Genomic DNA, 16,153 nt, shown 5'->3' on the forward strand with positions numbered 1-16,153 from the left:
AGGCCTATGGCCTATGTGTAATTTATATTTTGAAAAATGTTTTTATCTGGTTTTTATATTAACTATATATGTAGGCCTATATTTATTGTTATTTTATAGTTGCGTTAATGAGATTGGAGGCCTATTAAGAACACTGTAAAGTAGTTGAAATATATAAAAACTGGCATTAACCACCACTCAGCTGGGACGGGTTGTGAACTGAGTAAATGCCGTCGATCGACTCAAAAGGCTCCTATCCATTGTGCCATTCACCTCACCAGACCGCACTTATTGTTATGTCATGGCAAGTGTGGCAAGTAAGCTAAAACCTCCAAGTAACCATTTACGACAAAATACAGTTCTCCTGAGAGTGGAAGGATAGGTAGGAGAATAGAGTGTGACAAGAATCTTAGGGTTAGCTAGGACAGGATCTCAAAAGGAATTTATAATTGATAAACATATTAGCATATACGATCTCAGGAGAAACCCGCATTTGTGAATTAGAAAAAAACAAGTTATAAATTGGACATTATCGGCTTGTGTAAAAAACGAAGTGAAAGTATAATTATAAACTCCAAAGTGTGAATATGCTGTAAGTGATGGCGGTGACTTTAATTGATGCTATAGTAGGCCTAGTTGGGAGAAGAAAGACGTCTGGATTTTGAAACTTAGCTAGAACTTGAAAGTAATGAATAGATTTTTCAACAAGCCAATCCCGTAAATAGACGTGGAGAAGTACAAAATGGAGAAAAGAAATACATTGTTTCTGTTAATTAAACTTTTACATTTTCTATCTTCTTCTCATATTGTTGTTGTGTTGGTGAAAAAGGATGATAACATTATTCCTTCCCTGAATTTCTAGGCCTTCCCCGCATGCACCCCGAACATGCAATAAGAAACATTCAACAAATGTCTATCTATCTTATAATGTTTCAACAAGGTTAAACAAATGTGATTATGAAAAACATCTTATACATTGTATTGTGTATGATAATCATGTTGACCTTTTGCAGATATATGAAACACTCAGTGGGCCTATTACTGTATCGTGAGAGTTAATGAATGCGGTAGTTCATCACATTAAAAAGACAATAATTGTCTCCTATTATACAGACTCGGCTAGATTGCTTGTTTCACTTCTAATGTAAAATCAATTTACCGTTGCAAGTTTTTTTTTATGATATGTATCTGCTTTGAGTAGAAAGCCTACTTACAGGTTGGCAAACAATTCACATACAGTGGTGATTGTTTAGTTAATCCGAATAAGATACTCTTGTTTGGTGTAACAATAAAACGTTTATTTGGTTAGATTTGATTAGAGTCTGATGTCCAGCTGAAATAAAAACTCTTAATGACGTATAGTTAAACACTATTTCTTAATTTATCTATCATAGACCATTTGTCAGAACAATAATTTATATACAGTTCTAAATTAAAACTTAAAAGATATTTGAATCTGATATAGTGTGGATGCTGAACCACCTCTGCCCCACTATGACTGGAACAGAAATAAAACGTGTTTTTGGTAACCGGGAACATAATAATGATGTCCTCTTCCTATCTTCGAAAATCTAAGATAGTTCAAAAGAGTCACCTAATCAAAATGACACCCCGAAAGAATAATCTTTATATTAAAAAACCGTAACCAGTTAGCGAGTTATTTTGATTTATGTAGGGCTTTTGCTTTTTTAATTATTTCGGCGTTTTCAGCTGGGCTCAGGGGGTGTGTTGCCTGCACCACTCACCCCATCTAAAAGAGACATTGCTCAAAAGGCAGTCACCGCGTTCCATACTCATTTTGGACAAAAAAAAACAGGGGCGTAAAAAAGTGGGCTGCTGCCCTGACCTGGTTGTTGTAACGACGTCAAGCTAGGCTAGTTGTTTCCTGCAGCCGAGTCAGCAGCAGCAGTGTCCGTCGTCATAATGGAACGACTAAAAATTATCACTTCTCATCTGAAGAATAGAAAAGAAGGCATCGTTGTATCCTTCAGTTCAATTGTAGATCTAGGCCTAGCCTAGCTAGGCCTCCTAGTAGGGGGTAGCTAGGCCTACTAGGTAGGCGTTGTGGCTAGCGTATCCCGCGTTAGAGGCCTGGACCTACTATGGTATAGCCTAGGCTATATGGAAGGCCTAGGCCTAGAGATTTAGGCTATGCATGGATACCTTAATGGCCTAGGCTAGGCCCTACTAGGCTATATAGTACTAGCTAGGCTAGGCCTACTGCTTGTTTGGATTTTTTGGGTGTTTTCTTTTTGAGGTTTTTCCATAGCCTAGCTAGCCTAGTAGGGCCTAACTAGCTAGCTAGGCGGCGATGATTTTCGTGCATGACGAACATCGGTGATCGCAATACATTCTTTTCGTTTACAAACACCGTTCATCATCTTCCTTCATTTTACAACTTATATTGGATATTTGTTCTTATTTTATGTGGAAGAAATAAATGTTGATTTGAATTGAATTAAATTTAACTGTTTGTTGTAAGCCGCATATTGGTTTTTTATTTATACGTACATTTAAACAACATTTTTCCAGCCCTTCAAAGGTGGACGCACCATTTAGGTTTTTTTACGTAACCATGCATCATTAAAGTGACGACCTCTCCTGGGGGTCGTACATAGTTGCTAATAGAATAATTGAATAATTGTTTTATTCCCTGGTATTTAAGTCAGAATTTTATAACACTACAGACAATAAACATACAATGATTTAAGCAATCGCTGTATGAGGACACAAGTCCAAAAGCAACAGCAACTTTATGAATTAACTCATAGTACATGGGAGGTCTTTTTTATCCAATGAGAAGCGTTTTAATATAGACATTTGGTTGGTGTTTAGAAGGGCCCTGCGTCACCCAAACAATGTTATGCTAGGCATTAATATCACTCATTTGCACTTGTTTAGTTTTATTCGGCAAATAAATCAGTAATTTATTACAGTAAACAAACGAAATGTCATTAGACAAGACAACGGTTGGTGACACAACTAAACAAACATGATGACAAAGATGTGGATTTCAAATGTTGCTGCAAGAGTTGTATTATTAACTATTTGGAATCTTTAATTTTGGAATTTGTATTCATAGATTAATTGTAGACCAAAAAATAAATTTATAACACATATATAAAGTTCTTGTCATTTGATTAAAGCGTATTGGTCACATGATATTTAATAACAATGTTGAACTTTGTTATATGTCCATTCAATCTTGTCACACAATGAGCAACCACGTCACGTGCAATAGGCTAGACTGGTGATTGATCGGGTTCAAAAATTAATCTATTCATCCATCCGGACACTCCAGCCCTTATCAGGAGAGTTAAACAAAACAATTTAATTAAAACAATTAAAAAACTGTTCAGTTTACATTAATTTACAATATCGTTAGCACAATAACAACAGGGAGCAGAATTGCCATAATTATATAAAATACATTATTTTACGGCGATAAACATAAGATAAGAAAATGCAGTTTTGCTTGATACAGTAGCCTTGTTTACACGGCATAACATTTTGTTTAATTAACATTGTTTGTTTTCAGTTTCCTGAATGTTAACTTGCAAACACAATGCAATTGTCACATGATTGGCGTGTAGCTTCATTTATGTATGGAGAGATACTGTATACTACTACAGTGATAACACCTTGAACCGCTGGCCTGGCCTGCAGGTTTTGCACAGATCCCACGGGTGGCTTTTGTATAAATTCTTTGAGTTTTCATCTGTTACTATGGTAATACATGTGTTCATAGTAACAATGTGTAATGTTTCCCTCATCGGAAGTGAATAAGACTTAACTGTACAAAAACTACAAGATATAGTAATCATAGACACATCTTGATAGCTTCTAGCCTATTATTGGGTGCACTTAAATGTTAAATGCTGAAATGTAAAAAAAAAGCAATTCACAAGTATTAAAAACATCACCATTGTCATTCTCATACACTTGTAAGGTTATGTTGAACAGCATAAAGTAAGGTTGACGAATTATAAGCTTTTGCATGTGAACAGTGGCGTTGTTAACACTCACTACGCCACGTCGTCAGGCAATAAAAACAAGCTATTGCTCAGAAATGCTCTGCTCTTCGATCTAAAAGAGCAGAAATGTTTATTTGAAAGAAAATTAAATATATGGTAAAAAACCAATCTTGAGTGACTTTCAGAATAATTTAACTCACAGGAATTTGATATGGCCATATTTCAATTTTCACATTTATTTTTATTCTGGTCTTCAAGCTTAACCGTAAACTGAAGAAATTCGGATTATACCCTCCACGGACCCACGGCAGCCAGCAGTGCAGCGCCTACCAGATCAGCACACTGAAAAAAAAAATATATATATTGTACCCCAAAAAACATAAAAAATCAAGATGGCATTGTCTCGTTGCTAAATTAATTGTCTTTCTTTTTTTTTGACAAAATTAGTTAATGTTAATTAATATATTTTCACTGAATAGTCTTCAATTGTTTTCCTTTCACGATGGTTGCATCACAGAAGCACAATGAAAATATCAATCCTCGAAACGATGCATGCTGGTACAGAAGTATTTATAACAGCATGCCACATAAATTATTATAATCAACTTATTTTGAAGCATTTAAATTATCGCAATTAGGCCCATGGTATTTGATTTTACATAACATGCAGTTTTTGACCTTAATTAGATAAAAAAAAACGTAGGGAAAGTGTCTTTAAAAGCAGAGTAAACATTAGACTAATATTGTGTATTATTTTGTGTTCACTCTGTTTTTTCGATTGTTATAACATTGTTTTTAAATTCACCAGACATGAATGTATAAATGTAGTTAGTTCAACAATGTAAATATGCTTGTAAATCATTGTTATGCTAATATTATTATATATTATATTATGAAATATTTAGTAGACGGCAGTTAAGATACAAAATTATGTATTTAATCAACATTAGATTTAACAACCATGTCCCCAGCCAATGATTTGATTTTTGTGCATCTCATTGAAAAATGAAACTGGAATATATTATAAAATTTCAACAAAATTACAGCAAAGAACATTAGAAAGTAAAAAATATAAAAAAAAAATGAACTTAAATACAATTAGGTCCTAAAAAAGATATAGAATAACAATTAACATAACACAACAGTATTATAGTTTAAAATATATAAACTGTATGTATGCTGAATACAAACTAAAAATTAATATAGTTGATTCACTTTCAAGGGCTCTATTTGTAAAATGTTCCTCTATAGATTTAGAATGTGTTATTACTATGGGTAATTAGGCATTCTTAATTGCAGAATATAAACGTCTTATGAGCAGCTGCTTTTTTTTTCTTGAAAATTAAGATTGCTCCCTCTGGTATTATTAGATCAGTGGTATTCATTAACATGTGAAAAATAGGATGTTTAAATGGACAATGGACCTGTTTCTGCTGCAAAGAAAATACCATATAGGGTATGTTTATACTGTCATTTTTGTGAGGCAGCAGAAATATATCAAACATTTCTATTTATATAAAAAGATTTAATTTAAATTCCTTTTAAAGATTTCTTTTTTTTGGCACCACTACTTGTAAAATTTGTTTTGTGGTTGCCCTAATGTTTCGTTAGCTTTTAAGAAGTTACTTATCTTTATTTATTATTGTACTGCTTAACTTGAATTGAAATTTAATAAATATCAAACATTTCTATTAAAAATGTTATATTGGTGATAATATGCAGCAGAAACAAGCCCAGTGATACATTTGTCTTTTTCTTTAACTTAACGGTACTTAAGTCTGTATCTCCAGTGGCTGCCTCTGTGGGACAACATTGGAATAACATTGAGTATGTGTTAAATAACAACTTGCTACTGACACCGCAGCAGTGTAATGCTTATCAGAAAGATGGATTTGTTGTGATCAAAGGCTTGGTAAAGGATGACAAAATTGATGAATTTTGGTAAGCTTTAAATATTTTAATATGTTTAATTGAAAGCTGCGTTCACCGTTAATTGAAAATTCCTTTCATCGTTAATTGATAACTTTGAATCTTTTTAATATGTGAAGCATATCATTATCTGACTAAATAAGTTTTTCATGTTATTATATTATTATGTATGAAAAATTAGAACTAATTTCCCAGAGTAGTCAATTATAAAAATGAGATAATTCGGAACTCTTATTGCTCTTATTATATGATATTAAAGTTCAATCTATCTATCTATATACTTCTTTTTCCTAAACCACTCTACCTAATTATTTTTCTTCTTTAAAGACAAAATAATAATAATAATATCCTGGATTTATATAGTGCATAATGTTGTAAAACAGTTACATTTAACAAAAACTCATTGTCTGACAAGACAATTTACCTACTTATTTTTTCAGGTAAATAATTTGTTTGGTGAGTCCAATTTTTGGTCAAAGTGAATAATTACAATTTTAACACAACAATTTTTTTCAGAGAGATATTATATCTTTAATAAATTTATGTATATATTTGAAGATTTTTATTTTAATTCATTGAATATAATGATAATATTTTATGTTAATTTTTTTATCTTATCATTTTCCATTTTGGTGAGCCACCAATCATGTGGATTGTTTAATTCTTTTCTTTTGTACTGTCTTGTTACAGTAAATATTTGTATAATCTACTTTTATGATGAAATAAAAGAAATTAAATCATATTTTTATTGTCATATTTCTTCTTTGTTTAGTTTTATGTACGGTTTAGGCGTTCTGAATTATTATAAACTTTCATTTCAACCTTTGGTTGTTTTGAGTATTTTATACCAGTCAATTAGATAAAATCGTATTTTTCCTTTGACAGTTCAGAGTTTAAAGATATTTGTAGCGGCAAAGTTAAAGTGCCCGGTTTGACTGTCATGAAAGATGTCTCCATAGCGAGGTCAGAGTTCGTTGAAGGAGAACGTGCTATCACCAAAATACAAGACTTCCAGTTTGACCCAGTTTTGTTTGATTTCTGTACACTTCCAGAGGTGATGAAAACATTGTCTTTATTGAATATTAAAAACATTATCTCTGGTTACATCTTTAACAAAACAATGTATGTAATGTAGCCTGTCACTGTAATCAGGTGTAATCATGTGGTAGTTAGTGTACTATCCTCTCCCTCAAGGTATTACACTTGCAAGCATATATCACATGTAATTATCTATTCCTCTCAAACGCCAACAACATCATGATAATCACCAGTTTTTCTTTAACCTTTGTTCCATTGTAAATAGTGAAAAGGTCATTTCAAACAAACATACATGACAGATTACAAATGAAGACAAAAGAATATTTATAGTTTTTGTTGCAATTAGTGTCAGATATAGCAAGCTATGACGGACATTAATATGTCAATTTGAGATGACATGTTGAGTTTGCACACCGCTCCTGTTAAGTCTACACATTGTGTCAAGTTTACATATGACTTTATTCGAATTTACACACCGATTGTGTCAAGTTTACAGTTAACAGACCTCCTAACTCTCCCGATAATGACTCCCAATATTTTTAGTCTTCTCCCGTTCTCCCTATAAAATGCAGATTCCTTCCGATATTTTTGATTGCCAAACAAATATCCCGATATAATATTGATCTCTAAAGATTGTTTAATAAGTTATGTAATGAGTTGGTATCTTTCTACCTTTGGCATGTATTATAACTACCAATACTTTAAATGTTCTATTATAGTTGACACATTGTTCTGTAACACCTCCCAATATTTAATTTTCTCAAGTTGAGTGGAGTAAACATCTCACTATTGAATACTTGAAATTAAAGTTGAGAACGTTGGTCATTGTTTACAATGTCGTTCATGTTGAGTGCTCATATCAAGATTTTAGACATGTGCTCTCAATTTGACCTAGTTGTGCTGTAATCGAGTATCTTTTAGAGATATAATCATTTTTTTTTATATCGGTTTTTTCATCATAGTAATATTTGCCAATATTTTTAAAGATGTATTGTCTCATATTGAATATGTCATTTTAATTATTGTTATCCACTTTTACTAGAAATTGGATAGAAAAAATATATATACCTAAAAAACTGTAATTTAATGCAAAAATAGTCAAATTGGCTGCCAGCCAATGGTTAACATTTATGTTGTCATTTTATAAGTGAAAACATTAATTTTCTCCATTTTTTGTCTAGGAAAGTGATTAACTTTAGTAAAACCACAAAATAATCTATTCAAATCTGATTTTATATTTCATGTTTTTTTTAAAGAAGAATTTCTACTGTTATTTTATGATAATAGTGGACAAATAAAGCATAGAGCAATTTATTGTTACACCCGATAGCAGTACAATTTCTAGAGTAGAAAAATAATTAATAGCCTAATCAAATACTCATTACTTTTATAACTTTTCTGAATAAAGTCTAGACTAGATAATAAATGCTTTTTAATAATTATTTCTTTTTAGGTAAGAACAGTATTAATTCATTATTTATTATTCAAAAAATATATTTTAAAATATTTTGTTCCATTTGTCATATTATAACGGTCAGTTAGTTGAAAATATATATAGATTGTATTGATAAAAACTTATCTAATACAGTAATACACAAAAATGTTATACTGTACAAAACAAACTATTTTCATGAACGGTACAACAGATGTTCCAACCCCAACCTCCCGAAAATGTTTAACTTAAAGGAAAGTCTATTACCGTATGATTTTGCCTTGTTTAAAACTCACAAAATACCCAACTAATCAGATTTAATCATGTATTAAATACAGAAATAGATAGAATTCACTCAGGGTTTGAAGAATATTTTTCCATTCGGGATATTTTGTTAATATTCAGGCAATCAGAAGTGTTGGAATGTCTGGGTACAATGCATCTTGTTTTATTTATTTATTTTCTAAGCCACCATATTCATATGCAACAAATACAACATTTGACCTTCACAATTTATAAATTGAACTTAAGATTTCATAATTGACTATATTTGGTTCTTTTATCTATCATAATAAAACTCTCATCAATGAATTTATGATACAGCAGTTAGTATAGAAAAACGTACAATAAATATTGAATGAAAATTTTATTTCATTTATTTCACCAACCATAGACAAAAGAAACATATTTTAACGCGCAAGTGCTTGAGTGAAATGGCTCCATATTCCTTGAGTGAATGCCAAATTTATTTTTAACATTAATAGCCATGATTCTCAGTGTACAAGATATAAGCCAAATAACAAATTAATGGAATGAAATGGGAAACTGGTACGAGAAAAAAGAACATTGTTATGCCATGGAACAAAATCATGGATTAATGGAACAAAGTCATGGATTAATCTCCCAAACACTACCAGTAAAAATTAAATTTACACAATTTATTAAAACCAAATAAATATCGTGTAATTCTTGCTTTCCCTCCTTTTAATACTTCACAATTGCTAACCATTTTTGTAAAAATGTTTTAATGTAAAAAATGAAACAAATTCAATTTCATACATACTAAACAATACAGTATATAATTACATCAATTTTTATAAACATATAAAGACCAGTTATTTCAATAACTAACAATTACAATGTTGTCTGTATTATGATATTATTTATTTTCCTTTTTGAGCTTCTGTCCTGAATATTCTTATAAATTGTTGTCTGTATATTTTAAGCTTGGCAACAAAATGAATTTTCCATGTGGACTAATAAAGATTCACTCTCCACTGCAGTTTACACAAATTTATTTATTAAAATTACTCTTATAAACTGTATGTTTATTAGTTTTTGTCTGTATATTTTATTTAAACATGAAAACAAAATGAATTTTACATGTGGGCCAATAAAGATTCTCTCTCCATTGCGGTTTAGAAAAATGTATTTAATAAAATGAATATATATACTCTATATTATTAGTTTTTGTCTATATTTTATTTAAGCATGAAAGCAAAATGAATTTTGCATGTGGACCAATAAAGAGTCTGTATTCTTTATCCATTGTGATACTGAAAATGTAATGGACATTATTATTAATGAATAAATAATGAGGCATGAAAAAATATATTGCATGCTTAAAACGTAATATGAAGATACCCACCTGTGAGAGTTGACAAGTCTATAATTTCATAACGGTGATCAAATTTCCGGAATTTAGCTCTAATCGAAAAATGACAATTAAAACTGTTTTTTTCATTAAATTGCTGCGTGATGGTTCATAATTAGGCTGAGATTTAATGGAATTAATAGCTGTTAGGCAAGCTAGGGTATAAAAAACCATAGTTTTGCAGCTGACAAGTTCCGCTGTTATGAGTTGTTGGATCCTGTGTGCAAAATGTGCTCATAAGCGTAAAACAGGTTGTGGATTGATGGTCACGGATTTGTGGTTTCTAAGACAGGGCTACTGTTAATCTACGGCCTTTATTGATAGGTTTGTGGGCAATGTTTCTGGCAGTAGAACTTATCTTCTCAAATAGCACTTTACAGTATACATCAGTTGCACTTTAAAAAAAAATGTCTTGTGTTTTATCTTGTTTTTTATGTGTTCCTTTCTGTAAATGGCAGGTTCCCCGCTGTTGATTGCAAAATAAAATTTTAAAAAAATAAAATAAAATGTTTTTAATGACAATCATAGACTTTTTTTGCATTGATGAGCTGATTGTATTATATTTGTTTTGCTACTAGATTGTTAAGTATGTGGAGTGTTTTACAGGACCAAACATCATGGCAATGCACACAATGCTGATAAACAAGCCACCAGATTCAGGTAAACTCAGTGAGCAACATTCAGAATTCAATCAATGGTGTGGTTGCACCCGATTCTCAGTACCGTGTATAGATTTCTCCAGTATCTTGGGAAAACTTCAACTAAATTTGCATTACTTTGTAATTAATATTCAAAAATATAATTATTTATGTATATTTTAAATTGATCTGACATTGTGAATAAAGTTGCGATGAATGGAACATTCCACAAAAAAATAAATCTGTAATACTATAGCGCTCGCTTTCATAAAACTGAACATTTTGTTTGTCCAAGTTGGAAGGTCTGTTCACACAGTAAAACTGAATTGTGGTATTTGATGAAGTAATACCGCTGCCGCTGCCACATAAAGAAGTCATCTCCTTGTATCTTAGAACCAAACTGTAGTAGTAATACTAATACTGTAGTAGGTCAAAATATCACACATTCAAAATCATTTGCATTTAAATTACTTCTCACAGCGGACCTATTAATAGGCACCAACTGCTGAACATACATTTTCCTGCAGTCAGTTATCTGGTGTGCATCCCGGTGTGCATACAGTCACTATTCTTTCTGCAAATAAAATCACCATTTGTTTATTGTAATTTTCTTTAAATTGTATAATAAATTGGAAATTGGGATTCAATAAAAAATAAATTAATCAAAATCAAATTCTGTTTGATCCTTTTGATTTTACTTAACAGAAACAAAAACTGAATTGGTGATACTAGGGTCAACCCATCACTGTAGCTGAGCCGGTTGACCCAACCCCAGTTTAGTTTACACCTTAAAACACAGATAGTTAAAAAAAAGCAGGAACAAACAAGAATAAAAAAATAAATATAAACACTTCTAAGAAAAGAAAATAAATTATTTCACATTAAAAACATGACCTTCCATACAAATTACAAGTGTTTACTCTTTATTTTCTGACCTACTTAAAATAGGACATGCTGGTTGCACAAGCCTTGTAAAACATTAACTCACTTTCAGCAAAATATATGTGTTGAATATTATGGTAATGCCACTCTCTAATTAAGTGTTCTGGTTTAATGGTCTAATTGACACATTGGCAATTCAGTATTAACTGTAGGCCTATTGTGAAATGCTATTAGTATTAGTACTGTATGTTTTATTGGGTTTTGTGAATTGCTACTACATACAAGAATACACATTTTTAAGACATTACCTGCCACTTTTACATATAAATGTTATCAACATTATTCCATTTTAAACTCAATTGAATGTATGATATAAACTTGATCATTCATTTTGCATCATAGCTAGCATAAATTACCTTGTTCCTTTGATATTAAAATAGTCTATACTATCTTGAAAGTGGGCTTGAGTTCAAGAGGGGCTTCTAGAGACTAGTTTTGCAGACCTGCAAAGAGGGGGCTTCTTTTCGGAAAAAAATCGAGGGAGCTTCTTTTCGAGTACATTTAGAATTGGGGATATAAAATAAATGAACAAGAACAAAATTAAGTAAGATGATAACAATTGAACAGTCCAAAGAATAACACCTGTCCAAAAGAGGCAAAATAAAGAAAGATTAAAGATGTATTTTCCTCCTGAAAAAATAATTCTTTAACATATTTTGTTGCCAATTTAATGTCACATAACAGTTATTGACTTTGACCAAAAATTGAATAAAAAAAAATGTTTTACCTAAAAAAACTGCAATTTAAAGCAAAAATTAGTAAAACTGACTGCCAGCCAATGGGTTTTTGGTTGAATTTAACCATTTATTTTGTCATTTTATAAGTGAAAATATTTTTTCCCCTTTTTTTTTTTCTACGAAAATAAACCTATTCAATTAATCTTCATTTTTCATGTTTTTGGAGGACAATACATCTTAAACAAGTCACTGATTTTACTAAAAATTTGTTTGAAAAAAGTAACACTGACATTACCCTTAATGTTGATTTGTTGTGCGTCATTGACAGCTGGCTAAGCATTATTGTTTGTAATTACTCTACTGTTATTAACTTTTCTAGGCACCAAGTCATCCCGTCATCCAATGCATCAAGACCTACACTACTTTCCATTCAGGCCAGCTGAACGTATTGTTTGTGCATGGTGTGCAATGGAGAAAGTTGATCGCTCTAATGGATGTCTGGTAGTGGTACCAGGCTCTCACAAGGGCAAGCTAAAACAACATGGCTATCCACAATGGGAGGTAAAGCTTTACAGATAGAAATTGATTTTTTTTTTAGTTCACTTTATCATAACATTCTAGATACACTTAAATGAAACTGTACCTCAGCGTCGCAAATGAAATAATATTGGTTGTTCCTTGCCAATTTTGTTTCACATGGCATTAATTGCATTCCATTCTAATAAGGATATTCAATGTTTCTACAGCCAGGTCATTGTAAAAATGGTGAGTGTGTGACAGGTCGATAAATAATACATTTCTTATACTGTGCTAGATTTAAATGGTCAGAAATTATATTTGTAACTTTTATTAGGGTGGTGTAAACAAGATGTACCATGGTGTAATGGACTACACCCCTGACCAGGAGCGTGTTCATCTAGAGATGGAGAAAGGAGATGTTGTGTTCTTCCATCCACTACTATTGCATGGATCTGGCACTAATAGAACCCAAGGGTTTAGAAAGGTAAACATTTTATTTTGAGTCTTGACCAATTTCACAAAACTGTCCTTCAACACATGCACATGTCATACAATATTTATGTTATTTATTTTTTTTATTCTTTTTTCTCAGCTTGCCCATCACAAGATGTTTTTTTTCAGAGACTTTATTCAATAATATTTTCTTTTAATACATATTTGAAATTTAAAACTTACATTACATAAGATGTTTTTTTCATCTTCAAAGGCCTTCAACCTTTGACCTCATATCTTTTTTGTTTTGCTTTGTACATTAATGTCATAGTATGTAAATAACTGTTATGAAACTTGAAATGTTGGAATGAGGAGAATGCATATAAATTGTATGTGCAGATGTGTGTACATTCACAAACATTATAGTATATGCAATTGGGTTCAAATCACCCTTTACATGTGAAGCCTGTTTTCCACTAGGAAAATTTATTCACATTGATTCAATGTTTTCACGAAGAAAAAAATGTGTGTTATCCTTGAATTACAATAGAAAGGTGTGACAACACTTTCCAGAGCTGTGATTTGTTGCGCACTATTTTGCTTCATTTGAAATTTGACCTAATTTCTTAAATATGGAAATATGAAATGTGAAAATCTGATACTTTAATTCAGGCGTTCATGACTAATTGAAAAACAATTATTGCTTAAAGTAAACAAAGTTAAATCATATCAAATCAACTGGACTTAACTGTGTTTACTCATGCATTTAGCTGGAATAAATAAACGTTATTGGTTTGCTATGTCTAATGGTTGCTATAGCACGCAGGATGTATATTGGGTTATTAATACTATGATGAGGTTTATGTTCTCAATGGAGTGGATGGAGTTGTGGCTTGGTGGTTATGATGCTTGGCTACCAATTCAAGGGTTCTCGGTTCAAATCCTGTCTAATTAAAAATTCAACTCCACTCCCAAAGACTTGTAATAGGACTTTGTTTATGTAGAGCATCTTGTGTACAGTATATGTCTGCCTTGTGAACGGGATTGCCACCTTTAAGAAGGATAGTGAATTTATTTATTTATTTTATATATTTATTTCAAAAATATTTTATGAGGGTGAGCCATCGAGCATAAGCTGATCATTAGGGACCCTCAATGAATTCACTTATAATTATCCTTGGCAATTTGTCTAAATATATATAAAAAAAAAGAAAATAAAAACAAGTGCATTAAGAGAAAGAAATAGTGCTATCACAAACTATACAGTAGCTTTATTGTAAATGTCTCGTGTCTTCATTTAAACTGTATCTTTTGACTCCAATCCAGATAGATTTATAAGTTGTACTAACAAACCTTGTTAATTTTGAAGGCTATTTCATGTCACTATGCAGCGTCTGAGTGTGAGTACATCGATGTTGGTGGAACAACACAGCAGACAATTGCTGAAGAAGTATATGAAATAGCCAAACGAAAATTAGGAGATGAAGTTGAATTAAAGTTTGATGTAAGTACACTTTTAACTGTTAAAAATAAAAACTAGCACAGTATTTTAATTCATTTCGGCAATAAACATGAAATAATAATTACAAAACATAGAAATATATATATATATGAAGTACAAGACATGAATACATTATTACTAATACTTGTTCAAAAGTGTACACAAAAGAACAGCAATAGAGAGAAATGGCAGATATCTACAATTGTTTGGTTTTTGTTTACAATCTATACCTTATTTGTTCGTGATGTTATCATTTCCCTCTGTTATACACATACTGTACATCTGTGCTAACTTGCTTTTACACAAACATATTGTACATTTGTGCTTATTTGCTTTATCTGTAGGATGTTTGGAGGATCAAAGGAAGACTTGTTAATGGTCAGGAAATCAATTTATAGACAATAAAATGAATATGGTGTATATTGGTTTTACTATGGTACATATACTAAAATAATAACTAGACAATGAAATAATGAACATGAACATACTAGAATAATATTTGTTATGATTTTTATCTGTATACATTTTCTTGTGAAAACTTTTAACTCATGTTTTAACTCGATTTGAAACTTAGGTTGATTTAAAGTTCTATCCTAGTATTTTCATATACAGTAGGACCTACAATGTATATTTTGTTGGCAATTCAATACATGAAAGTACAGTATGCTGTTTTATGTGTTAAGTGTATTCGCTTTTAGGCCTATTGTAGCTGTAAAACAAAACATTACTGCAACCATGGCTGTTCTACATGCTGGGGGTAAATTTTAAGGTCCTGAACTGTACATAAAATAATAGGTCCTACTGTAAAATGGCTTTACTAAAATTTTAAAAAATAACCACAAACTATTATCAACCAAACAAGGTATTACTGTACATTTAAATGTCAAAATAAGTGCTGCCAAGATTATTATACAAGAAGCCTTAATGTGAATATCTGAAATGAATTACAATAACAATTGTTTAATTTAATAAATTCTTGTATTAGTTTATGTAAATGAAAATAATGTATAGGATTAAGGTGATATTTGAGCTTAATAGTATGTGTAATGAGTTTAAATATATTATATGTGTAAAATAGAGCTATAACATCTAGTATACAAATAATGAATGTTTATCAGTGTGATGCCGGTACAAATAATCCTCTCATGAAACAATTTTCGACCCTTTTAGTTTTCGGCATAATTTGTTTCTATAACATTATAAGATGATAATACTTGGGCAATATATGATCATATACATCAACATTACCGAATAATAATTGAATTTTGAAAACTTGATATTTTGGCCATTTTTTGAAAAAATCCTACTATAATAGTACAGGGATTTTTTTAGAAAAATAGCCAATTTTCGACCCTTTTATTTTTCAACAGAACTGGATTCTATGGCACTATAAAGATGATGATAAAGCAATATATGATCATATAATAATTTAATTTTA

General features: G+C 31.0%; 2 protein-coding genes across 2 annotated transcripts in view; one reads left to right on the forward strand and one right to left on the reverse strand.

Moving 5' to 3' along the window:
- The window catches only part of LOC140061041 (ciliary microtubule inner protein 6-like), an 89,332-nt gene that overhangs the window by 63,294 nt on the left and 9,885 nt on the right, over nucleotides 1-16,153 (reverse strand). The window lies entirely within an intron of this gene.
- LOC140061040 (phytanoyl-CoA dioxygenase, peroxisomal-like) lies at nucleotides 1,808-16,148 on the forward strand. Its single transcript, XM_072107448.1, has 8 exons — nucleotides 1,808-1,959; nucleotides 5,731-5,894; nucleotides 6,768-6,936; nucleotides 10,585-10,666; nucleotides 12,643-12,824; nucleotides 13,117-13,266; nucleotides 14,584-14,718; nucleotides 15,060-16,148. The coding sequence occupies exons 1-8, from the start codon at nucleotides 1,903-1,905 to the stop codon at nucleotides 15,111-15,113; spliced, it is 993 nt and encodes a 330-aa protein (XP_071963549.1). The 5' UTR covers nucleotides 1,808-1,902; the 3' UTR covers nucleotides 15,114-16,148.

The sequence above is a fragment of the Antedon mediterranea genome, chromosome 10 (genome assembly GCF_964355755.1).
Source record: "Antedon mediterranea chromosome 10, ecAntMedi1.1, whole genome shotgun sequence".
Taxonomy (NCBI): domain Eukaryota; kingdom Metazoa; phylum Echinodermata; class Crinoidea; order Comatulida; family Antedonidae; genus Antedon; species Antedon mediterranea.

What these genes read in the sequence shown, in the direction of transcription:
- LOC140061040 (XM_072107448.1), top strand. Translation starts at nt 1,903, where the DNA reads ATGGAACGACTAAAAATTATCACTTCTCATCTGAAGAATAGAAAAGAA. An exon ending in GACAAAATTGATGAATTTTG is followed by an intron (nt 5,895 to 6,767) that starts GTAAGCTTTAAA and finishes TTCCTTTGACAG; the next exon opens with TTCAGAGTTTAAAGATATTT. An exon ending in ATTTCTGTACACTTCCAGAG is followed by an intron (nt 6,937 to 10,584) that starts GTGATGAAAACA and finishes TTTTGCTACTAG; the next exon opens with ATTGTTAAGTATGTGGAGTG.